Here is a 25,997-nt window from a genome sequence, read left to right on the forward strand (position 1 = left end):
TCCATCCCATCCACTGTCCATCTGTCCGGCAGGCTGCCCTGCCTGCCTTGCTGAGTCAGGTTCTGGAACACAGTCTCGGATTCCTCCCCACCCCCACTGGGTTTTTCCTGCTTTGGCTCACTTAAAAATCTCAATCCAGCCATGAGAAGAGACTCAGCATTTTCTTTATCCCTTTATGGTGAAAGCTTGAGAAAGGAGCTGGAGAGGCCAGGCTCTGCAGATAACAGTCGATGGTCTTACAGTGCCAGGAGGGAGGTGTACCCTTCCCTGTGCTGCCCGCCCCTCCCCTGCCCTGCACACCCTCTCCCTCAGCCCAACTCATTGATCCTAGCAATCCAGGTGGAGCTTCTATCTGGGAGGGACAGCTGGCCCAGGAGGGCTGAGGATGCTGCTCCGCCTTTGCTTTGCGTTGCTGCTTCCTGGGGGGGAGGGGGAGTCGATGAGAGGCAAGTGGGGAATAGGGGGGGACAGGAGGCGGGGCTTCACCTGGACCCCCACTCTGGCACAAGTGGGGAGAGGATTCTAGAGGTTGGCCATGAAGGCCCTACAGATAGGTTTCTGTTTGGTATGAAAGGCAAGCTTGGATTTCGCAAAGAAGACTGAGTTTAGTCTACTTCTGGCGTGCCAGCTCCCCAGCTCCCCCTGCTCTTGGGCCAGTCCTGCCCCTGAGGGCAGGGCTCCCTGGATCCTCCCCATGTCCTCTCTGAAAACTCTCAGGACAAGACACCAGGAGGTTGTGAAGGGGAAGTTATGGGAGAGGGGGTGCCAGGAGGCCCCCTCAGAGCTGTCCCTCACCCTGGCGATGCCTGGAGATCTCACACTACCTGTGTTTAACCCTTGGCTACCCTGGAGCTTGTTGTAAGAAACCCAGGCCTTTGGCTATCTGGTGGAAAGTGCCTCCCTTGACTGTGGCCAGGGCCAGGCAGCCTGCCCCATTCCCCTGGGAGTAGCCACAGTAAGAGCTGCTAGACAAGAAACCCATCTTGCCAGGCGCTGGTGGCTCAAGCCTCTCATCCTAGCTACTCAGGAGGCTGAGATCTGAGGATCATGGTTCAAAGCCAGCCTGGGCAGGAAACTGTGAAACTCTTATCTCCAATAAAACCATCAGAAAACCAGAAGTAGCACTGTAGCTCAAGTGGTAGAGCGCTCGCCTTGAGCTGAAGAGCTGAGGGACAGCAGCCAAGCCCAGAGTTCAAGCCCCACGACTGACAAAAAAAAAGAAACTCATCTCATCCAGGCCCCAAGGAGGAAAGCAATGACACCTTTCACGGACTCCAGGGATCCCTGGGTCACGCTCCCCCTCCACGTTTGAAACAGGCGTTGGCTGTACATTGGCATTTTTGGAGATGATGATAGTGCAGCTGGCCACCCCATTCTTGGGGGAGTCCTGGGCCTGGGTCTTCACCCATGCTGTGGAATAGAATGAGGTGTGGCTCGGGACAGCAGGGAAAGTTTAGTCCCCTTCACAGGCAAAGAAGCCCAGCGATACCCATCTGACCTAGCAAGGGTGGAGCAAGGCGGTGCAGGGGAGGCTCTTCCCCCAGCTGAGCAGACAGTGGGCATCTCGAGCAGTGGGTAGAGTGGGCCTGGGCACATGCATGTGTGTGCTTGTTTACACGTGCATGCTTGCACACATTCATCCTCCGCAACCCAGAGCTTCTCACCAGGGCTGCCCTGGAACACCGTGTCCTGCCTGGGTTCCGGTCTCTCCATCCCTCCTTTCTCATCACCAGCCTCCTGTGAAGGGAGGAACTCTGGCACACTTTCACAAAGGGGGATATAAATTTAGTTTTAAAGTGGAAGGTGACCCGGTCTACCCGTTCGACTGTGAGGTCCCACTGTGGGTTGAACGTTCCTTCCCCCGGGAGTGCTGGCAATGAGGTCACGGGGCCTGTGGTCACCAGGGAGCCGCTTTGGCACTGGCTTCCTCTTTGCCTCTTCCTCCCGGGCGAGTATTTTGGTCATGGCCTCTCTTCTTAGGATTTGGGTCGTGTGTGTACCACCAGTCCTATTTCTTTGTTTGTGTTTTCCTTTTAGTCAGTTGAACTTATTTCTGGGATTTATTTTGAAATGAAACGTAATGGTTGTTACAATAAAGAGAAAACCAGCATTAGTTATCCTTAAGAGGAAACTAAAGTTAATCAGAACAAGCAAGATGTAAATCCCACCTGTCCCCACACCTCTGTCCTCCATTCCTTGAGTTCACAGGTGGAATGCCTAGCCAAAGGTCATCCCCATTGTCAAGGGCAAGTTGAGGAGATGATGGGCATAAGGGAAGGACAGTCAGCCCTATACACCTTGACTTGGCTGGGAGAGGCTTTGTGGGTGCCTAGGGGCTGGGCTAGCATTCGGGCATGGAAGATGTAAACCAGCAAGCAGAGAGAACATTGTTCTTCGCTTAAGTCTACGACAGATTGGCAGCAGGCTCATTAAAAGCATTGGCCTTGCATTCGGTGGGCCTGCCCCGGCTCTCTGTTCTTTCAGAAGAGGCAGGTAGTCAAGGCATTGGAATTGGATAGTGACTTCTTCCGTGTTGCTGCCCATCCCAGGGGCACACCGCAGAGAATGTGGGGTGACTGATCCAGACCTGAGGCAGGGCCTCTGCAGTGGACCTGAGAGCAGGAGATTCCTCACAGACAGATTCAGCACAGATCCCAGGGAGGAGTGAGGGCCCAGGACACCCTAGGTCCGGAAGCAAGAGGGAGAGGTGCAGATAAGTACGTCTGAGCCAGGTGGTCAGGAGGGGCAGAGAGGGGATTGAGAGCTGGAAAAGGAGATGGGGCCGGCTGTGAACGGCTCTCAATGCCAAATTGACATTGGGCTGGCTGCTAAGCGCCCCAGACAGCCACAAGGACTTTCAGGAAGGATGTAACCTAAGAGATCTAATGTGGAGGATCAAAGTGGGTCACTGGTGACAGGTGGACAACTCTTCCTCAGGCAGCAGCTGCAAAGACAAGCAGGAGAGATAGGCAAGAGAAGGAATGCTCCAGGGTTAGTGGCATGAATGGATCCAATACCTGGATTGCAGGGCAGAGGGGTGACGGCTGGCCCAGCCTGGGCCCTTGGATATGGAGACAAGAATGGAAGCTAGAGGGGCAAAGCATTGTCTTGAGGGTACGATTCCAAGAGCGGAGACTGCCAACATCAGGAGTGCTTGGCAGAGGAAGAGCTGACTCAGGATGGTGGAGGAGGAAATGGTGATGATGAAGGAGGTCGTGGTAGCATTGATAGAGGTAGAAGGGGTGGTGGTAGAGTTGGAGACGGTAAAGATGGTGGTGACAGAGTCGGAGATGGCGGCTGTAGAGGTGGTGGAGATGGCCACGGTGATGGTAGAGATGGTGGTGGCAGGAATTGGAGATGGAAGTGGAGGTAGAGGTGGTGGTACTGAAGATGGTTGTAGAGATGGTGGAATGGAAGTAGAGGTGGGGTTCGTGTGTGTGTGTATCTGCGTGTGTGTATGCCCATCCGCGTCTACCATGAGATGCCTGGCTCTCCGGGGGACTTGACATGTTGGCGTCACCCTGGTGGGTGACTGCAGATCTGGCAGAGCCCATCCACAGTCTGAATGCCTGTACAGCTGCCCTCCCACCAGGAGCTCCTCAGAAAAGGCTACAGCTGCTGCAGGACACCCTCTATCTCTGCAGGAGGAACAGCCAGAACATGACCTCCCATGGCGCCCCCTCCCTCCGCCCTGCTGGGCTTCAGCCTCGCGCTGCCCCTGGTGCTAGGTGTAAGCCAACAGCTGCTGGTGTGCTGCAGGCCGAGCACACCCAGGTGCATTCAGCAAAGGTGCACAGGGCACCCGAGCAGGTGTCACCCCTATTCTGAGCACAAAGGGATCCACAACAAGAAACCAGACAAACCCCTCTGGGGCTCACCATCAAGTGGTCCTCAGTGAGCAGTGCTCGCAGGCTAAGTATGCCCAGCCGAAGAAGGACCTGTGTACCTGGCAAAGGGCCTGTGGCACGAGAGAAAACTGTTCTGGCCAAGAGGTAAGAAGAAGCCCAGAGGGAAGACACCAGGAGCAGAGCAGCCTGGACACGCCTACCACTGGCTCAGGGCCTCCCCCAGCTGGGGACTGAAAACTGGGGAGCCACCTGCAGGCCTGTCTTCTCCCATATTCCTCTTTGGCCCAACATAACAGATTCACCAATCTTTGGTCACATCCTCCTCCTCCTCTGCCTGACCCAGGCTTCCACAAATCCTACCCAGAATGTTCCCGTTTCCTAGCAAGTCAGCGCACTCCCTGGAAAAACTCCGGCTGTTCTTTCCTTTGGCCTTGGATGTCTGTACTCATGACAGCCCAGGACCGTGGTTTGGAGGATAGACTTCCAGAACTGCCACTCACTGGGTGACCAAGGCAGGCTGACTTAGCCCCTCCAAGCCTCAGTTTCCACAGATGTCATCTGTGGCGAGAGTAATAACCTCACAGGATTTGGGACAAGAATAAACACAGAAATGCCAGTCCTTGCCCAAGGCCTCCCTGGGACCGCCCAGGACACCTGAAGTTCCAGTGCCCATCGCTGCACAGGCCAGGAGCTGCTATTCGGGAAAAATCACTTCTTACTCTGTGTCCCTCAGAGGGGACATTCTGGATGTCTCTAGACCCTAGCCATTCTCAACACCGGGCCCCAAAGGCCCAGTCTTTCCCCCAGGTCTGTGCCATCCCAACGTCTAGAGGATGAGGCCACACCCCGGTCCTGCAAAGGGCAGGCTGGTGTCCCGGAGGCCGGGGCCTCTCCTTGGCTCATACTCTCCAGGTACCCAGCTCATCTGTCATAATCACGAGATAACACAGGCAGGGTTTAAAAATACAACGCTCATTTAATTCAGCACAGGAGCAAGAAAGGGAACACACAGTCTGTATGAGCAACTCAAATCAAAAATAAATGAGGCAAAAAGAATCTCCCAAAATAGTGCGGCATTAGCGGCAGAAGCCTGCGTGGCACAGCCAGCTGTCCTCCGTGCTCCGCCGAGGCGTGGCGTGGCAGAGAGATTGGGAAGATGTCTTTATCGTGTTTACTCCGGAAGAGATTAATCAGGCCCATGATCCAGCGATAAACGAGAATTACTAGCAGAGTAAAAGGGGGGCAGTGAGAATGGCTCAGGACACCAAGGGGAGGGCCCTGGCACTCACTGCGTCCCCCTCACCCTGCTGAGCAGTGGGGCCGAGGACCCAGCCAGGACTCAACCCAGCAGCACCGCGCTCATCTAGCCAGGACATTGCTACTTTGATCTTTGAGTTCCCCTTCCAGCCTCACCCGAGAGAGGGCTGTGTCTTGACAAGCAGCATATCAAGTGTGTGGATCTCATGAGGATTTGTACTTCAGTCTTAATTTTACTAACATGTGATTAGGGATCTACCAATTACAACTCAAGGGCTTACTCTGGCCCGCCTCTTGTTTGGGTAAATAAAGATTTATTGGAACATGCTTCTATTTACACATTGTCTCTGGCTACTTTTGCACCCTAGTGTTGAGTAGCAGCAAGGCCTAAACTGATCACACACTGGCCTGCGTTGTAAAAGTTCTCCATTTTTTTGTAGGTTTTTTTTTTTTTTTTTGCCAGAGATATTTTGGATTGTATATTTAAGTATCCTAGGGGTAGCCTCTTGTACACTAATGACAACCTTTAGTTTGTTGGCCTGTTTGGTGATGTTTTTTAGTATGTTGATTTTGATTTGGGACTTTAGAGGAATTATCTTAAGTTGAGATGGCTATGTAGATATAGATACGTGGATAATTAGGTTTGTCTTTTTTTGTTGGTGGTGGTGGTGGTCATGGGGCTTGAACTCTGGGCCTAGGCACTATCCTTGTGCTCTTCAGCTCAAGGCGAGTGCTCTAGCACTTGAGCCACAGTGGAACTTCTGGTTTTCTAGTTGTTTATTGAAGATAAGAGTCTCATGGACTTTCCTGCACAGGCTGGCGTTGAACTGTGATTCTCAGATCTCAGCCTCTTGAGTAGCTAGGATTATAGGCGTGAGCCACGGGTGCCTGGCTAATTAGGTTTCTCTTGTGCAAAGGACATCTTTTGTCCAGGGTGTTTAATCACATGACTAGCTTCCGATTCCACCTTACAGGGAACACATGCATTTCAGCCACCAGCACCCACCAGCCACCTGCAGACATCTTCAGCTGTGAACACAAGGAGGCCTCCCACTGTACATAGGGTCTCCTGTTGGCCACCACCTCTGCTCTGTCCCCTGCACCTAGAGGGAAGAGCAGATGCGGCTGCAAGGCTGCGCTGGGCTCCTCAGGGTCCCTTCCCTGTGGGATGACGCTGTTGACTCTCCTTCAGCTCCCATGAGTCATGGCGGAGCTATTTCAAACCTCAGGCTGTAGCAACACGCCCACCCCCTCTGGCGCCACATGGCCTCCAAGGAAGAAGATCTTTTCTGTAGACCACAGAGCAAGAAGAGAATTCGATTTTTACCTTTTAACGTGGACTGTGTTGAACTTTCGACATTTTTTCCCACCGGGCACCTGTTTCTCAGAAAACTATGCAGGGAGCTATCAAACCATGAAAGTCTACCTGTGGTGGGAAGGCTTTGTGGGTGTCATGCACCCCCTCAGATGGGGGCAGGAAAATGGGTAGTGACCCACCATAAGCCCCACGACCTTCCAAGCAGAGGCCGAGCCAGCATCCACCAGGCCTTCTGTGCTCACCTTCTACCCTGGAGTGAGGCTTTGAATGGAGCTGGGCCAGATGCTCCAGTCACTGCTGCTGGAATGGGCCCGCCTTCTGGGTACCAGTTATCAGGGTGGATTAGTGTGTCAAATCCCCAAGAGAGGAGGTTATGATCTCATAAGAGGAAAACTGGGGCTGGCTGGAAAGTCAACAGCCCTCACCCCCACCCCGAGATTCACCCAGACCGAGACTGAGCATGGAGATGCTGACAGGAGCTTCCTACAGCTCATCCCTCTTCAGCCAGACACCACACAGACAGAGGTAAAGTCCTATAGTGGGGCCCAAGACACAAGGATGTGTACCAGGTACGTGGACCGGGGACACGGGGTGGGGGTCGAGAGGTGGATTCGGCAAGAACATGTGTGAAGCAGATCAGGGAGTTTTCCCAGTCTGGAAGTGAGACACTCTTCTAGAAGGCTGTATTAATTGGGGAGGTGTTAGCCTGGATGGCGGATCTGTAGAAGATCAGATGGTAAAATGTCTTAGAAGTACAGGCAAATGCAATTACTGTGCCCTAGAGAGGGTCAACATGCGATTTTTCAACTTTGCAATTATTTTTATCAGAGTCATTGCATTTCTCATTTAGAATATGTTCAGCTCATAACGGGTTTATTAGGATGTTAGTCCTGTGGTAAGACAGGGGCCGCCTGGACTGGGCTCTGCCACTGAAGAACGGAAGTAGCGTGGGCAGTGTAAGTTACAGGTTGACTGTTTGCTTCCCCCAGAGTGATGCTTAGAGGCATGGCCTTTGGGAAGACGGACGCGAGTAGAAAGGGTCTTGAAGGATGCAGCCCAGGGGCAGTTAGTGTCTTTCTAAGAGGAGGAGGCCAGAGTTCGCTCAGGACCCAGCAGGAAGAAGGCTACCTTCACAGGCCAAGAAGAGAGCCCTGGCTGAAAACTGAATCTGCCAGCATCTTGATGCTGCATTTCCAGCCTCCAGAACAGTGAGAGATTTTAAATATCCCTTGTGCACACGGCCCAGTCTCTGGCATTTTGTTGCAGCAACTCAAGCTAAGATGAGCAAGTCTGACTCTGTGCCAGGAAAACGTTACTACGCACACTGAGCTTTGAATAATTCTCATGAGTCATGAAACATTCTCCTTTTGGTTTTCCTACCTACTGGTTAAAAAATGTAAAAACGAGCCAGGTGCCGGTGGCTCATGCCTATCATTCCAAGCTGCTCAGGAGGCTGAGATCCGAGGATCACAGTTCAAAGCCAGCCCAGGCAGGAAAAGTCTGTGAGACTCTTATCTCCAAAGAACCACCAGAAAACTGGAAATGGCACTGTGGTTCAAGTGGTAGAGTGCTCACCTTGAGCTGAAGAGCTGAGGAACAGTGCCCAAGCCCAGAGTTCAAGCCCCATGACTGACCCCCCCCCCAAATGTAAAAATTGTTCTTACCTTGGTAGGCTACACACATATGGACCATGTTCTGGATATGGTCCTCAAGCCACAGTAGTTGACTAACCCCATCCCAAATCAAAGATGGAGGCTACCTGGCTTCATTCTTTATAGACTGGATGGCTTGTGATGCTGCTCTGGGCCCTGGCAGCCTCTGTCCGTGTGCATCAGGCCTGCCTTGAAAGTTTCCTAAGAGCTTGATATAACGCATGAAGAAGCATGTAACACAGAATCAGCCAAAGAAGAACTGTGTCCTCTCAAGGCAGAAACTCATGAGAGGACCAGGAGTACTGGAACCAGTTGTGCAGAAATATCCTAGGAAACTCCCAGCAACGTCACGGGATGGAGGCCTGATCTCCAGAGATAAGAAGTTGGCCCCGACAACAGTTACAAAGAAGCTGATTACAAAGTGATTGCAGTTGTGCCTGTGTGGCCATCCACTTAGATATTGACACTCACCAGCCCAGGGACCCTGCAGGGGGCTGGGAATCCTCCGGAGCCAAGCCTCCGCTCCCTGCTCCCGCCCTCAGCCTTCATCGTGAGACACATGCTCCTCTTGAGACCTGGCCCAAAGGAATGTAAGTGACATTAAGGCATATTTATTCGGTACTTTCTATTTAAGTACTGCTATCCGGAGTCCAAGAGGACTGCCAGAGGTCCCACTTAGAGGAGAGCAGGCCAGACTGGCACGCGATGTTACCCTTGGGAAATGGAGGAGAGCATTCAGCCACAGCATGGCCCAACGGCAGCCAGTGAACGGCGGCCTCCCATCTCCGGTCCAGCCGAGATGCTCCAGCGGCCCAACTGCTGCCAGCAGGAGCAGATTGTGGTATGAAGCCTCCCGCGTCTTCCAGAACATACCTGGAGCAGCCCCTCCACCCGGAGTACAGATCCTTCCAGAAGTCCCACTGCACACTGTATCCCAGGTCACCCCAGCCGGGAGATGATTTGGGAGATGGGTAATAGCAGGGCCTGTGAGCAGTCTAGTAACCACAGCAGGAATGCTTGCAGACTGAACGATATTTCCAGTGCTATTTACCTTTCTTTATTACGTCATTATTATTTACCATTTCCCCTTTCATCCTGGAAAACTGAAACTGTTCCCAACAAACAACCCTCCACCTCCCCTCCCCCAACCCCCGGTGACCCCATCCTACCAACGCCACTAATGCCCCCTCCAAGAGGGGTCACAAAGCCTGACACCCTGAAGGCTCATCTGTGTGGTAGCAGTTCGCGTCCTCTTTAAGGATGAAGAGTAGTCCGTTCTACGAGTATGCCACATTTGGTGCATCCTCCATTGTTCCTCCTCTCCCCCAGTGAACATTCCAGTTGTTTTTACATTGTAGCTGTTATGAATAGTGCTACCTTAAATGTGGGTGTTCGACCTTCCCTTTGAGATGCTGCTTCCAGTTCTTTGGGAGTACATAATCTAAAAATGGAATTGCTGGGTCATATAGTAGTTTGGCTTTTGTATTTTTTTTTTTTTGCTGTTGTTGGTCATGGGGCTTGAACTCTTGGCGTGAGCACTATCCCTCAGCTCTTCAGCTCAAGGCAAGCTCTCTACCACTTGAGCCACAGCAGCACCACTTCTGGTTTTCTGACAGTTAATTGGAGATAAGAGTCTCATGGACTTTACTGCCCAGACTGGCTTTGAACTGGGATCCTCAGATCTCAGCCTTCTGAGTAGCTAGGATGACAGGAGTGAGCCACTGGCAGCCGGCTTGCTTTTGTACTTTTGAGGAGCCTCCTCCAGGCTTTTGTGGTACTTTACATTTACCAGAGTGCCCGCACCTCTCGAAGCCAGGTTCTCCTCTGGGGTTTCAGAGAATGGGTTCCTCCATTCTAATAAGGGTGAGGTGGTTCTGATTTGCAATTCCCCAGAGATTAGAGATGCTGAGCCCTTTCAGGAGTTGATGGGCCATTCGTGTGTCTTTGAAAAAATGTCTCTTCCAGTCCTTTATTTTCTAAGCAGGTTTATGGCCATAGTTGTTGGGGTGGTGTTATTGTTGTTACTGCTGAGTTCTAGGAGTTCTTTATATATGGCTCTTCAGACGTGTGATTGGCAAGTGTTTCCTTCCATTCTCTTTGCTGCCTTTTTCCTGGTGATAGTGTCTTTTAAATTAGGTATTTCTGACTTTACCACCCAGCATTAGACAGCCATCCACTTCTCTACAGGTCCAAAGTAACTTATATTAAAGAGTCAGCAACTTTTTGGAGAACTGTGGTTGAGTTGTAACATCTGGGCATGAAGCTGAGATCTGAGGCTGGCTCGGATGTGTCTGACCCGCCAGCAGGGGCAGCTGGTGAGGCTAAGATGTTCACCAGCCAGGCTTGATTTTCACCTGTTACACGTCAGATCTGGTTCCAGCATCATGGTCTGTCACCATTGCCTAGGACAAGAGGATAACTAGAGCCCCTGCTCCCAAACTCAGGGTCACCTACCCAGAGTCAGAGACACAGGGGAAGGGGTGCTCCAGGCCAGGGGCTGGGGGTCTGGGTGTGGAGGACAGAGCTGCACCTGGAGCCCAGACAAACTGGCTCAGTCCCCTTTGTCACTATGCTATTAGTGACCCTGGATGCTATTAAATATTCATGGATTGCTGGGCGCCGGTGGCTCACGCCTGTCATCCTAGCCACTCAGGAGGCTGAGATGTGAGGATCGTGGTTCATAGCCAGCCTGGACAGGAAAGTCCATAAGACTCAAGCCTCCAATTAACCAGCAAAAGAGCCAGAAGTAGAGCTGTGGCTCAAGTGCTACACCACCAGTCTTGAGAGAAAAAGCTAAGGGACAGCACCCAGGCACTGAGTTCAAGCCCTAGGACAGGCACACTCATAAAAATATGTTTGTGTACCTTAATTTTCTTTACAGTGCTGCTCTTTGCTGGAGGGGTGAGGGGCTGTGGCTCAACCCGGGTCAGTGTGGAGGCCCCTGCTCCCACAGTCTCTCAGCGTCACTCTCTCTCTGTTTTCCTCTTCTTCCTCTTGTTTATCTCCTGACACCTTTCTTGCTCTCTGCTTTTCCCTTCTTTTTCCTCTTCCTGTCACCCTGTGCATATCTTTTTTTTTTTTCTGGTCATGGGGCTTGAACTGTGGGTCTGGGCGCTGTCCCTCATCTCTTCAGCTCAAGGTGAATGTTCTACCACTTAGCCACAGTGCTGCTTCTTTCTGGTGGTTTATTGGAGATAAGAGTCTCATGTCCTGCCTGGGCTTGCTTTGAACTGCAATCCTCAGATCTCAGCCTCCTGAATAGCTAGTATTACAGGTGGGAGCCACCAGCGCCCTGCTCCTGTACATATCTTTATCCTACCTTGAACCCCAAACCACTCCTAATCCAATGGGCAAGAGCCAAGCTGGTCCCAGGAGACTGCAGAGCTGAGCCTACCGTGAGGAGGCTCCACCCTCCCCACGCCCTGGGGATCAGGAAAGAGGTACAAGGGGGCAGCAGGGCCTGTAGAAGGAGTGGGCCTCTTTAAAGGGCCTCCATGAAGGCTGGGTCTGGAGGAAGAGCCTGGAGGAGGCGTGAGCACTCTGCAGGTGACCAGCACTGCTGCAGATGCTGTGTGCCAGGCAGATCCTCCCTTTGGCTTAGGCCAGATGGAGCTGGAGCTATCCCCAGAGCAGTCAGAGAGAGCCTGGCCAGGCAGCCTTCCAGCAGCTGCCCCTCCGAGAGGGGTGGGAGGGAGAGGACCTCACCAAAAGGAAAGGCAAAGCAGGAGAGGCGTGGGGCAGGGAAACCTCCCCGTTGTGGAGATCCTACTTCTTTTTTATTTCTATTTTTTTTTTGGTCAGTGGTGGGGCTTGAACTCTGGGCCTGGGTGCTGTGTCTGAGCTCTTCAGCTCAAGGCAAGTGTTCTACCACTTGAGCCACAGTGCCCACTTCTGGCTTTTTCTGCGTATGTGGTGCTGAGGAATTGAACTCAGGGCCTCGTGCATGTGAGGCAAGCGCTCTACCACTGAGCCACCTTCCCAGCCCCAGAATTCTACTGCTGACCCATCCTCGAGGACACCCTCACCACACACACACACACACACACACACACACACACACACACATGCATGCACGCACACATGCACACCAGTGTGGCCAGCCCCATCTGCTGAGTTCTAGGACAGGCTGTGGGCGGCAGAGCTCCCAGAACTCAGCAGTGCAGAGCTCAGAGCACAGCTTAGCTCAGCCAGCCCTGGTGCCTTCAGTGTCATCTTCGGTAGAACAGGGGTGAGGCAGCAGTAGCCCTTCCTAGAGCTGTGGGGGAAACGTGACAGAGCAGGTGGCACAGATGACAGGTGCCTGCCACAAAGCCAGGTACCCTGCAGCGTTACCCCCATCTCACTGGGAGCTGCCCTTCTGTTCCCTCCCTTCCCCGAGAAAGGGCCTGCCCCCAGGGTGGTAAGGGTGCCCGCTCTTCCTGCCCCGGCTAAGCTCCCCGCCTTCTCCCCACCCCTGCCACATCCCCAGCCACTCCACCACCAGGAGGGTTGGGGTCTCCCAGCGCTCATGCCAAGCCAGCGCACTGGAACCAGAGGCCACACCCCAGCACCCACGGGGCCGGGTTTGCCAGCCTCCTTCACTGTGCAGAGGCTGCACTGGAGGCGCTGACATGCGCTGCACGCACTTCCTGTGAGGCCTGTGGCCCGGCCGTGGACTCTCCTTCCACCATACATGCAGGGAACATGGTCTCCGCGGCTGCTCTGGCTCAGAAGCAGGTACAGGGTGCTGGGGGGCAGGGGCAGGGGGGACAGTGCTCCCCAGGATGGGTTTGCGTCTGGCACGCAGGCAGCAGCTTCCTGAGTAGGGCTGGGATGCCTGGATGCCCAGGGCTAACACCTACGACCCTGCAAACACCCCTTCCCAAGCCCCTTGAGGCCACGCGTGGACACATGGCAGCCTCATAAGCACACGAGTGTGCACACACACCCACAGGTAGACACACAACTGCTCAGATGGGCGGCCAGCCTCGCACACAGCTCTCTGCAGGCTTCTGCCTTTGTCCCTGGGGGCAGGGGGCAGCCTCTGGGAGATGAGGAGCCCAGCGGGGCGCTCTGTTCTCACGGGAGGGGGCAGTGAGGGCCAGCTCCTGGCGGCTCCCGGATGGCCTCCCCATCTGTTCTCCCCCGGGAACCTCTGGCTGGGGGCCTCAGAGGGCTGAGTGGAAAGCAGAGGTGGCCAGCCTTCACACGGAATATAGCGGATTCGTGTCTTCCCCCGTCCTGAGCACTGAGGAGGGGAAGACACCTTAAAACCCATCCCCACCCCAAAGGTCCACACTGGCAGAGAAACCTACCTGCTCAGCCGCCCCACACTCAGACCCCAGAAGGGAGGACAGAGCAGGAGGGGGACTCCCTAGTAACCTAGCTGCTCAGCTGTCCCACACTCATACCCCAGAAGGAGGGGGCAGAGTGGGTGGGGGACTCCCTAGTAACCTGGCTTCCTCCCTCCCTGCCCTTCACTTCCCCCCAACTGGATAAGGGAGCAGGGGATGAGGCCGGGAGCCTCCACATCGAGGGCCTTCACTGCAAGGTCACAGTGTGTGATGAGTGGATGAAGGGGGAGGCTGTGTGACCTGGGCATGTGGATATAAAGATCCTGGTGCCCACAACATCTGTGCAGCACCGGGTCCCCCCAGCAGGGTGCCATGTGAACCCCCCCCACACACACACATGCACACACATAGGCACCAAGAGGCAGGAAGGAGCTGGGGCTGGGCAGTGAAGCTTCTGCTCTCACCAGGCCCCAGAGCTTCAGTTCCACAGACTCTGTCTGGGACTTGCTCTGTGCTCAGCATGATGGGTAGGGACAGCAAGAAGCAGCCCAAGCTGGGGGCAGGAATGGCTTTTACCCCAACTGTGCATCAGAGGAGCTGGGGAGGGGGCACAGTGAAACCCCTCTTTCCCCAGCCCTTGGAGAGATAGTGTTGGCATTACCCAAGACTGGGCCCTGAGCCAGTGAACACAGTTGCCCTGGCTGCATGCAACCCCTGGCAGGCTGTGTGGCCTGCAGGATTCCAGCTCCGCTCCAGAGGCTCCCAGCCTGAGAAGGGTGCAGCTTGGTGGGTATTGGCTGTGCAAGGAAAAGGCGTTTCCTACGTTGAGAATGTGGTGAGCGTTGGTTTGCTGCAGCAGTGATTAGGTGTGAGCGCTCACCATCCGCACCATAGTCCAGCCTTGGGGCTCCTGCAGGGTTGGGTTGATGTTGGGTATCAGGGAGCAGGCGTTTGAAAGAGTCCATGTGAGGGATTACCTATCAACTGCTCCATCCGGTGGTCTTAACCTTGGCTCTGTGGTTGATGTGGATGTGTCTAGTGCTCACTGAACTGTGCGATGCCCATGTTTTTGGCTGTGTCAGAATGACAGGTCCTGGGTCTGCTGTCCCTCTCACTTAGGCCTCAGGAGGAGTCTTGAGGTTTCTTGGTGACAAAAGCAAGTTTCCTGGCTGTGTTCCTGAGCTCTGGCTCTGTTTGTATTCCCCACCCCCACTACCAGCCCTAGCCTCGTTTGGTCAAAGTCAGACAGTAGTGGTAAGGAAATTGGCTGCCTGCCAGGGCCTTTGTGGGTCCCTTCTGCTCATTCCTTGGGGGGCAGAACTGGCACCCAAGTACACCAGGCAGCCAACAGGAACATTTACTGTAGCTCAGAGGAGAAGACTGGGCTTCCATCTCGTCTGGGGCCCCTGGTTTCTCGGCTGAGAGGAAGGGCGTGTCACCCTGGCGCCCTACCACGTCGAGTCGTGTGGTTTCCAGCGGTTATACCTCTTCCTGTCTCTCGGGGAGGCGCCCATCAGCACGCAGCACCGAGGCCCTTCTAGGCTCTGGCTGTGGGGTGCTCACAGCATCTGCTCCTGTGCTTCCCCGGACCAGTCCAGGGAAGTGCTAGGTGACATGGGCTCAGTAGCCAGCCACTTGAGTCCTATCTGTGAGGCCTGAGGCTTTCTAGAAGGTAGCCTAAGCTGCATGCAAACAGCTGGGGCCTTCTCCCCTTTATCCTTCCCAGCCATGAGCTCTGGGCTCCTTGGAATCCTGTCCTAGTGACTGGGGCACTCTGGTGGCCTCGTGGGAGACGAGGACAGAGATCAATAGGAGGAACAGGCCATGATGGGTGCATAGTGACCAGCCTCTTAAGATGGCCACGTGTACCCAGCTTGTAATGTGGATGCCTCCCCAGGGCTGATCCCGGTCACAGGAACAGATAACACCAATCAGGTCATCGCTCCGAAGACCTCTGTGGTTGTGCAAGCATGCGCTTCCAGGAGATGTTCAGCTCCAGGAAGGTCTTGAATTCAGATTGCTCCCCGAATCTGAGCGTCAGAGGCACTGCCAAGATATGGTGAAACAGCATAGTCACTCATTTCTGTGCTGTCATACTTACAAAAGTTTGGCCTTTTAGAAAGCAGACAGGAAGAGACGTCTTCTGATAGCTAGGAGAGGGCAGCAAAGGGCAGAAGATGTCATAACCCCTCTGAGGACCTGAAAAGCACCGTCCTCCAGAGGGTCTGCTCCCTGGGCCACCCCTGTGCAAAAGCAGCTTCCGTGGCCTCTCCCACACGGTGCACGTGGCCAGCTGTGACCAGCGGCTCCCATGAAGCCATCCCCGCTCCAGGGGCCGGCGCCTCCTAGGTTTCAGGCCCTGGCTGCGCTCACAGCTCTCGGCACATCAGCCCCCTCCACCATCATCTCCCCAGTTCAGCCCCCTCCACCATCATCTCCCCAGTTCAGCGATGGAGAAATGTAACACTGGAGACTCCGGGAGGCATGCCCAGAGCCACACACCAACAGATGGCAGAGTTTGTGTTGCCAGAGAAAGGGAAGGATGACAGAGTCCCTCAGGTTCCCCACAATTCACAGGAGTTTGAGGTTCACGATGAGAAACACTGTGAGGAGTCTTACAAGAAGAGGCAGATCTCTGGTCTATTGGAGTGACCATGACAGTGGTCATCGCAGCCATCCCGGCTGCTTCCTGAGCCCTGAAGGGAATCTGCCCTGCTGGAATCAACCTGCTGGGCAGGGTGGCAGGCCAGGGGAGTTTGTGTTTACCATGCCTTCCTTGAAGGGCTGGCTCTTTTATCACAGGGCCTGGGGTTGAACTCAGGGCCTGGACACTGTCCTGGAGCTCTTTTTCTCAAAGCTAGCACTGTACCAAGTGAGCCACAGCTCCACCTCCAGTTTTGTGGGTGGTTAATAGGAGATTAGAGTCTCACAGACTTTCCTCCCTGTGCTGGCTTCGAACTGTGCTCCTCATATCTCAGCCTCCTGAGTCACTAGGATTACAGGCGTGAGCCACTGGCACAAGGCCACAACTTGTGTGTCTTCTTTACAGTTGAATTTGGCCTACTGACAGCCCAGACTACCAACATATTTGGCTTCCTGCTGGTTACACAAGAGAAGTGACCTGGCCAGGGCTGACCTAACCAAGTGACCAGACCTGGCTTCCGCCATCATGGGCAGACTCACCCGTGCGCCTCCTGCTTGGAAGTAAGAGAAGGAAGCAAGCTGGCCACACTGATTTGGTTTCATGTAATCTTCAGGCAGCAATCAGATACGCCAGAAACTGAGAGACAGGTTGGAAAATAAACAGCCTGGGTCTTGAAAATAAAAACTCAGTGTCATGAATATCCAAAATTTAAAAATGCAGTTTGGAGGCAGCAGGAGGGACAGGTGGTCTCCCCACGATGCCACCCGAAGTAGCTCAGTGGTCCCTCTTCCTAGGGCTATGCCAAGCGCCCCCTACTGGACAGAGCTGAGCTGGCATGGCACTCCAGAGAAGGCTCACTTTTTTGGCGGGAGGTGGGGGGGACGAGGGGAGATGTCAGTTGTGGGGCCTGAACTCTGGGCCTGGGCGCTGTCCCTCAGCTCTTCAGCTCAAGGCTAGCGCTCTACCACTTGAGCCACAGTGCCACTTCCAGCTTTTTCTGTTTATGTGGTGCTGAGGAATCGAACCCAGGGTCTCACGCACGCAAAGCAAGCACTCTACCACTTTCCCAGCCCCAAGGCTCACTATTTAAGTTAGACTTTACAGACAGAAGTAACTGCCCTGTTGGATTGAATCTTTAGAGGATTTTGGTTTTTTGATCAGTAGGGGCTTGAACTCAGTGCCTGGGTGCTGTCCCTGAGCTTTTTTGCCCAAGACTAGTGCTCTACCACTGTAAGCCACAGTGTCACTTCTGGTTTTCTAGTGGTTAGTTGGAGATAAGAGTCTCATGGACTTTTCTGCCCAGGCTGACTTTGAACTGCGATCCTCAGATCTCAGCCTCCTGAGTAGCTAGGATTACAGACATGAGCCACCAGTGCCCAGTGAGAATTTTATTTTAACCTAAACAAGATATTAAAGAATCATTGGAAAGTATGAAAATCTTGAATGGAAGCTGTACGTCAGATGCTATTGAACTAATGTTAGGTACTGTCATAATTTTATGATTAAGCTCAGGATATTGTAACTTCAAGTAGTTAAGAAAATTGTGTGTGTGTGTGTGTGTGTGTGTACACACAGTGGTGGGAGGAGGGAGTTTATGCATACAAGCTAGGTGAAATATAAGCCATCAGCAATTAGACTGCATGGATTTTTTGCTATTTTGATTCTTTTCTTTAAAATCAAAGTTTTTGAGCTAAGTTGGGAAGAAGAAAGCAATTGCCTTAGGTGGCCTCTTCTTGACCATTCGGGGTCACCTGTTCACACTGCCGGCTTACCATGCATGGGATAAGAGCTTGGGTTCATGTAACTTCTTTGTTCACTTTCGCATCTTGCTTTTGGTTCCAAAAGAAAGTTTGAGCAGTCTGGGAAAAGACTTTAGCTTCCGTTTTTCCAAACATAGATCAGGGAGAGCTGTTCAAGACCACACGGAGACCAGGAGGAAGGGCAGAAGGGGGGTTCAGGAGGCCCAGGCTTCCACTTCCAATCTGGATCCTCTTCTGGGGCTGTTTTCACACAGCTTTCAGAGCCTGTCCTCCCAAACCACAGGGAAACGTGGGGGGGCACCTAGCTCTGCCCTGCCTCCTTCGCCATCCTCACTAAGGTGCCGGCCGGCTCCAGGAGATTGGCTGCTCCCTGGATGCAGTCACTCCTGATTGGATGATGGCGGCAGCAGCGTCGGGAGATGGGCTCCAAGAAGGTGAGCTCTGCCCTCAAATCCTGCATCTGGAATGCAAAGCAGGAACTATGGGAGTTCCCATCAGCCCCCTCCTCCCTAGTGAGGTAGCCTAGTTAGTGGGCTGGGCTTCAGTCTCCCCAGGGTGAATGAGGAAGAAGAGGGGTGACTCATGGTCCTGGGAGCCTGCCCTCAGGGTCAGCACTTCTTAAGAGTCCCAGCAGTGGAGGGACAGGGCAACAGGTGGTCTCCCTGAGGTCCCTTCCTAAGTAAGGGCAGTGGTCCCTATACCTGCAGCTGCACTGAGCACGCCTACAGGACTTCAGAGAACAATAACACAGGAAGGGCCCAAGGGAACTTAGGAAGATGGGGTTGGTGAGTTAAGGTAAGAGGTGAGAAGGTGACCTGGGCACAAAGAAGCAAGGTGGCGAGCTCAGGCCGATCCCAGGAGCCAAAGGCAAAGTCCAGGCAGGGAGACAAGGAACCCTGGAGCCCTGGAGAGGCGGCAGCTGGGCTGGGCTCATAGCTGCCCAGAGAATCTGCGTGGCTGGGCAGGCGAGTAAAGGCCACCAGGAGAAAGAGGTTAGAGAGGCCTTGGAGACAGACAAAGCAGCCCAGAGGCAGCCATATTTTCTTGGTCAGCGTGGGGCTTGAACTCGGGTCCTGACCACTGTGAGCTCTTTGCTCAAGCGTAGTGCTCTATCACTTGAGCCACAGCCTCAGTCCCTGTTTATTTTTGCTCATTAATTAGAGATAAGAGTCTCATAAACTTTTCTGCCCAGGCTGGCTTCAAACCACAATCCTCAGATCTCAGCCTCCTGAGTAGCTAGGATGATAGGCATGAGCCACCAGTGCCACCAGCGCCCAGCCGTGGTGGAGTTTTGACTCTTACTCCTGATACAGTAGAAGCCAGTGGAAGGTTGGGAGCTGGACTTACATCCTGAAAGGCCCAGTTGGTCTTTGGGGGGCGCAAAGTGTCAGGGTGAAGTTGCTCACGTATGGGAAGCTGCTGTTTGACTTTGACCAGAGATGCAGGGGATGTCGGGTGGGAACTTGGATTGTGCCCCACAAGGGAGTGTTCCGGCCCTGGACTGTGGGGAGGACGAGACTGTGGGTGGTGCCGATCAGAAGCCAGCTAAGTGTGTGGATGGAGGAGTCCAGGACGTGGGGTGGTGATAGAAGCCTGGGCTCTACAGAGCAGCCACAGGGTTCAGCAAAGCAAAGAGCCAGGCACCAAGGTTCAGGCCCAAAATCCTAGCTACTTGGGAGGTGGTGATCTGGGTTCAAGGCCAGCAGCAGCTTTTTTTTTTTTTTTTTGCAAGACCCCATCTTGACTAATAGCCGAACACCTTGGCACCTGTCATGTCAGCTACAGGGACAGCACAGGGCTCCGGGCAAGGTGGCCACTCCTGTCATCTCGTCATACAGGGAATGCACATAGAAGGACCAGAGCCCTGGCTAGGACAGGCATGACTTGAGACCCTGTCTTGAAAATAACCAAGACAGCCAGGCACTGACAGAGTAGCTTACAAGCAGAGAGCATGTCTAGCAAGTGCAAGGCCTTTTTTGTTTTTTCAAACGGTTCCAGGTGGAAGCCTGCACAGCTACCAAAGGAAGAGAGCAGAGAGTTCAGTGGGGGGCAGCCTGGGGACAGGAACGGCACCCAGAGAGGCCAGAGGAGAACCCAGTGTCCAAGCGGGGTGTAGACGGCGCTGCTGCATGTAAGCCAGCATGACAGCACTGACAGACAGCAGCAGGAAGGTCACGGCGACCTTGGCAGGTATAACTCACACAGAGGTGGAAGAATCTGGAAGGAGAAGAGTTGCAGAGAAGTTTTTTCTTGAATGAATTCTGTGAATAGAGGATTCTCTTCCTCAGTGGAGAAGGAAGTGGGTCCAAGAAATGCTGCTTTGAGAGTCGTTCTGAGATGGGAGAGAGAGTAACTCATTGCATGTAGTCCGTGCTCCACAGAGAAGGGAGAAACAGCTGCGGGCTGCCCTTGAAGGGCTGGGTGCCTCTGGCCAGTCATGCGGGCAGGCAGGACTCAGCCGCTGCTGGCTACCGGTGGGTCTCAGGAGGTCAGCTCCTGGTCGCTTCTGTTTCCTCGGTGATCAGATAAGAAGCTCTATGGTCAGGGCTGAGGGAAACGTGAGGACAGAGTTGCCCCCATGGTGACCCGGTGACAGCCCAGATTCGCATAGAGGTCCCAAGAGAGTTTCAGCCTCTGTTGTCCTTGCTCAGCCCGACAACACAGTCCCTCATCAAATGGACATGAGATATTCCAACAAAAATTTATTCACAGGGCTGGGAAGGTAGCTCAGGGGTAGAGAGTTTGCCTCACATGCATGAGTTCCGAGTCCTCAGCACCACCTAAGCAGAAAAAGCCAGCAGTGGTGCTGTGGCTCAAGTGGTAGAGCGCTAGCCTTGAGCTGAAGAGGGACAGCACCCAGGCCCAGAGTTCAGGCCTCATGACCAACAACAACAACAAAAAAAATATTCACAGAAATAGGCAGCAGGATGTGGACCTTGGATTCGGCCTCCAAGCCAGTGGCTCCCGCTGAGGCTCCCCGGAGCAGCAGCATCTCCACTACCTTTGAACTTGTTAGAAATGGACAATCTTGCTGGGCGCCGGTGGCTCACGCCTGTCATCCTAGCTACTCAGGAGGCTGTGAGCTGAGGATCACAGTTCAAAGCCAGCCTGGACAGGAAAGTCTGTAAGACTCTTATCTTCAATTAACTACCAGAAAACTGGAAGTAGCACTATGGCTCAAAATAATAAAGTGGGTCATAGATTCTTGGCCTCACTTGACTCCACCGTGTACAACACAACCCTTCAAATGCAAGGACCACACATATGTGGTCCTAGAATCCTGGAAAGCATCCCTGCGTGCCACTGGACCAAAGAAAGGCAAGGCAAGGATGGCTGTGAGGGCCAGCACAGGCCCTGGCCCCTCCGCAAGGCCAGGAGAAGGTCAGGCCCTGCCTCCCACCCTTCCCCAGGGCCTATAGACCATATAGAAGGGAACGTGGGACCAGATTCCCTTTGAAATAGATGCCCTGGCTGCTGAGAGGAGCCAGGAAACCAAGGTTGTCAAGCAGCTGGCAACAGGAGACCAACCAGGATTTCAGGTGAAAGATGCAGGTAACTCCACCTAGGGATAGCAGCAAGAGACATGGATGGATAGAGGGAGGGCAGAAGGGACAGGAGGGAGGGAGGGACAGATAGATAGATGAAAGAAGGAAGGAATGGATGCATATTGGCTATTGTATTATCTACTGATACTATAACAAACAGCAACAGCTTGGCACTTTAAATAGTAAATGTTTGTAATCCCAGGGTTTCTGTTGACCGGGTTCAGAAAGACATGACTGGCCTACACCTTGTAGCCCAACAAGCTGCAGGACAGGTGCTGGCCAGGTCTGTGTTCTCAGGGGAAGGCTCGGCAGGGGAAGGATCTGCATCTCACCTCCCAGGGTTACCTGAGGATTCACTCCATGGACTGTTGGCCAGAGGCCGCCCTCAGTCCCTGCCACAGGGGCCTTTCCCACAGGACGGGGGAGTCAGCCGGCCAGGAGTCACGATCGATGCTTGCTCAGTCAGGGAAATGACAGTCGTTGCCTTTCCCAGACACACTAACGGAAGGAACTGCACAGGAAAGGGGACCCAGGAAGCCAGGGCCCCTGGCATCATCTGACAAGTTCCCTAGATGCTCAGGGCAGCACAGGAAGCTGCTGTGAGCTGGAGTTAGGAACAGAACGACAGACGCAGTTGCCTGGGGTGGTGGCAGTGCTAGTTCCGGGAAGACAAGGCAGGAGCTGAGAAGTTCAGCAGAGCCTGCTCCTAGTTCCAGAAAAAGCAGAGGTTGCTGGTGGGCCCCAGGGTGCTCAGGAGGGATGTGGAGGGGGGGAGTGGAGTCCTGCACAGACATCACCTGACCATCCGCCCGTGTGAGCCCCTGGGTTGGTCTGTCTGCGTGACAGGACAGACAGAAGCGCTGGGACCTCAGACGGCTCCGCCCCTCCAGGATCACAGGGCTTTGTGGCTATACCTGGGTGATAGTTTTTTTTAACCACCATCCCATTTGCTTTTCTTCCAGAACTTTCCTCCTCTGAAAAAGCAAACAGGTCTGAACAAGTAAGGCCAGCTCCATGTATCCAGAATCGACCACAGGCTCCCCCGCGCGGCTCTCCCTGCGACAGACAGGCTCCCCGGGGATGATTTACAGGTGAGCGGTGCCCCGGCCTCGCCAGGGCCCCTCCAGGGCCAGTCTCGGTTCCAAAGAGGGGTCTCAGGCCACCGCCCTTCCTTTGGGGGAAGGGAGGACTACACAGGGACCACAGGTCTGTTAGGTGCAGAGGACTCCAAACAAGGAATGGAAGCTTCTGAAAACCAGAGTGGGAAGAGATAGAGATAGAATGGGACTGAGCCAGGATGGATTCCTTTCTGGTCCCAGACTCTTCCAAAATTGTGTTTGAGATTGAGAGAGAGGCCCAGCAGTGAGAAAGAGGACCTTCCTGCCTTGGACCTCTCACCGCTCCTGGGGTCTCCATGGAACCCCAGCCCTCAAGGCTTGCCCATTTGGGTGCAGGCAAAGCTCGCAGGGCAACTTTGACCTCGTGGCCGGCACTTCCGGCTCCGGGAGTGTTTGGCCACCTGCAGAGGGCGCTGGTGCGAGCTGCTGGCTGCAGATAGGGCACCGGACACCAATATCCCTGTCACCACCAGAAAAGGTTGGAGCAGGGGGAGGACCCCAGCAGCCTATAGATCCTGGGAATTCAGACCCATCTAGATCATTCTCAGGGTCTGAGCCAGAATGGATGTCTGTAGAAAGTCCAGGGAAAGGAATGTCTGTCCTGAAAATGGCCCAGAAATCCCAGGAAGGGTGTGGGCATTAACCATGGGAACGCATGCCAGAAAGCATCTTCTGAAGCAAACTAAAACCCACTCACCCAGAGGTTTAGCTTGAGAACTGTGAGGCTCTGGGCCTCTGCTCAGAGTCCACTGGGTGGCGCTGCTGCAGCGCGTTTGGCACCTGGCTGTGTATCCCAGGAGCCGGCCAGAGCTGGTGGAGGGTGGGAACAGAGGCTGCCGGGTGTTGGCCATGCGTTCTGAGCTGGCACCTGCCTGTGGTTGATGCCAACTGTGCACTCTCTTCTCTCCTCTTCTCCCCCTTTTCCCTCCATTGCTGTCCGAAGTAATCGATATGGGAGTCCCAAAAGACAGCTCCAGTTTTACAGGTAATGAGCACTTCATTCTGCTTCCAACCCGGCGCGTCCAACACGAGGGTGTGTGTGGGAGGGCTGCGTCCATCCTGGGTGCGCCGGCCGGCTGGCGCTGATGACACCCAGGTCCCGCCTGCCTCTTGGTGCCATCCACAGAGCGTGTGTAATGCCATGATTTTTTTAAAATGTGCTATTGGGTTGTGTGTTAATTGTGTATTGTTAATTGTGTATTAATACACAATCAACCCACCAACTCTGACTTGAGCAAATGGAGTTCTGTTCTCGCCTTGCTTTCAGCCACCTAAGACCACTCGTCAGCGGGGGTGGGGGTGGGTGGTGGGCAGGACACTTGCCCAGGATGCATGACGTACTGGGTCCATCCCCAGCAGTGGATGATTCTGCCTGCCTGAGGCACGGGTCTGTGCTTCTTGGGTTACAAAAGTGAAGGCACCATGGTGCGTCCATCCCTTCTCCCTCTCGCCCTTGGGTTTGGGCTGATCTGTAAGCTGTGGAGCTTTGGCATGCATCGGAGCCTGATGCGTTTGTGCGATGTTTGTGTGATGTGGGTCCTGGTTGGGATTGCAGTGTCTTTCTGAAGCACTTTCTTGGTCAGATTAGAAGCAGGTGTTTGCCAGACACGAGCCTAGGTCTTGGCCCCATGCAGCATCCAGAGGCCCAGGTGTGGGGTCTGCAGGCTCCCCTTGGGCCACTCTGCCCCTTCCTCGAGCCCCACTTTCCCTCACCTGTGTCGCAGATACACCCTTCCTGGGAAGCTGGCGGGCCTAGGATGCCGGCTAGAACTGTGGGGATGTACAGGCCAGTGCTCTCTGTGAGCCTGAGCACTGAGTGGGGAGCCCGGGAAGCCAGCCCCCTCTGCCCGCCATGGCATCTGAGCACACCGCTCTGAGCAGTCAGCACCGGATTCTGCACCACCCTTCCTTCCCCACTGCCTCACCATCTCTGAACCTGACCCCGGCCTGGATGCTGAGCCAGTCGGCCCCACACCCCTGGTGTCTCCACTGAGGCCTCATTCACTCCTTTCAGCTCCAGAGAGAGGGCTGGCTGGCTCTTTGATTCTACAGAGGTTATGACTGGAGAAGACATTTGCCCGTGAGATCTGAACCTGGGCTTGCAAATGTTTTTATTGGATGAAATGCTTACATCATGCATAGCGTGTACACACACATTTATCCGTGTGACGAAATCTGACATGAGGAGCATGTGGCATTGGTCCCAGGATCTGACCAGTGAAACCACGCTTGCACCTGACCTGCATCCACAGAGAGCCTGGTCATACTCATTCTACAGGAGAAGGAAGGAAGTCAGAGCAACAGGCAAAAACCCCCAGGTGCAGACCTGCTGGCTCCCGGAGCCACACTCTTGGCAGGGGCCTGGTGAAATGCGGGTGTAACTGACTTGTACTGCGTCTCGTCCACCACTGGCCCACTGGCTGTTCTTTGAACTAGGGACTGCGGCTCATCCTGCTGTACACCCTGATCATCGCCAAGAACACATCTCTGCCAGAGAACAAGCTCCGAAGCCCTTCCTCCCACCTCTCAGCTCCGCATTCTCCTGCCCACAGCCCCTGGACTCCTGTCCTTTGGGTCTTTACAGCCATTTCTTCACATAGACCCTTGGGCAGGCCCTGTGATGAGGGCCCCAAAGGCTGGGGCCTTACTCTGCTGAGCAGCCTGCCTGCCCCTGCCAGGGAGCACCCCACCACTCAGCACTAAATGTGGCTGAGTTAAGAGAGAGCTATACTGAGTCAGTAAAGGCAGGCGTTCTGGGGAGTAGAAGTGTTCAAGGTGAGTGCCCTGCCCTTGAGCAGCTCCTGCATGAGTGAGTAAAGCTCTGTATCAGTCAGCTCTGCAAGGAGGGCTGCGTAACACAGCGCCCCAAGCCACAGTGCCCAGAGGCCAAAGCAACACAGGTGACTAGGTCCAAAGCCAGTGGGAGAAACATCCCCCCCCCCAGCAGTGGGAGGAGCCACGCAGCACACAGCCATGGTTCTGCAGAGAAGGGGGAGGATTTGGATTCACGGTCCACTTGAGAAATGTGGGAGCATCTGGAAGGCAGAGATGTCATGGAAGAAGTCCAAAGTACTACTGATGGTCTCAGTGAATGGCATGATCACACACACACCCTGCTGGAGGAGTCCAGGAAGGCCTCTCAGAGAAGGAGGCTGCTGCGGGGAGGAGGGGGCTTTGAAGGCAGGACCTTGGAGGCTGGACAAGATTGCGCACAGTGACGGAAGAACATTCCAGTAGATGCAACAACCACATGTGGAGATGTGCGTGGAGAGCAGGAAGTGATGGTGGCCCGGAGCGGATGTGGCATAGGACGGAGGCAGAGTGGGTGGGAGGGGAGGGGCCTGGAGGGCCGGGTGGAGGAGTTCAGGTACATTTGGTAGGCATTGGGGAGCACTGTGGTATTCAAGCAGTGTCAGGGTCAGAGCTAGAGTAGCAGGGAAGAAGATGGACAGCCAGGGGGACCGGATGCAAGGAGGCCAGGTAACAGCCTGGGAAAGATGAAACGGTGGGAGGGCCGGGGGCCACGGGCTCAGGGCAGGAACAGAGGGAGTCAGGACGTGTGACTTCAAGGCCCGGCAGGGC

The 25,997-nt window shown here is 54.2% G+C and overlaps 1 protein-coding gene across 3 annotated transcripts in view; it reads left to right on the top strand.

Annotated features, from left to right (window-relative positions):
• The window catches only part of Kcnab2 (potassium channel, voltage gated subfamily A regulatory beta subunit 2), a 77,096-nt gene that overhangs the window by 12,933 nt on the left and 38,166 nt on the right, over positions 1-25,997 (top strand). The window contains exons 1-3 of one of the 3 annotated variants that reach the window (XM_013035658.1): positions 12,703-12,791; positions 22,260-22,388; positions 23,359-23,400. In XM_013035658.1, the coding sequence (XP_012891112.1) occupies positions 22,312-22,388; positions 23,359-23,400 (119 nt within the window). In that variant the 5' untranslated portion in view covers positions 12,703-12,791; positions 22,260-22,311. Of the gene's footprint in view, positions 1-12,702; positions 12,792-22,259; positions 22,389-23,358; positions 23,401-25,997 lie in introns of those variants that run through there. The other 2 variants (XM_013035665.1, XM_013035674.1) reach the window with 2 other exon arrangements.

This window comes from Dipodomys ordii, unplaced genomic scaffold (genome assembly GCF_000151885.1).
Source record: "Dipodomys ordii isolate 6190 unplaced genomic scaffold, Dord_2.0 Scaffold6, whole genome shotgun sequence".
NCBI lineage: Eukaryota > Metazoa > Chordata > Mammalia > Rodentia > Heteromyidae > Dipodomys > Dipodomys ordii.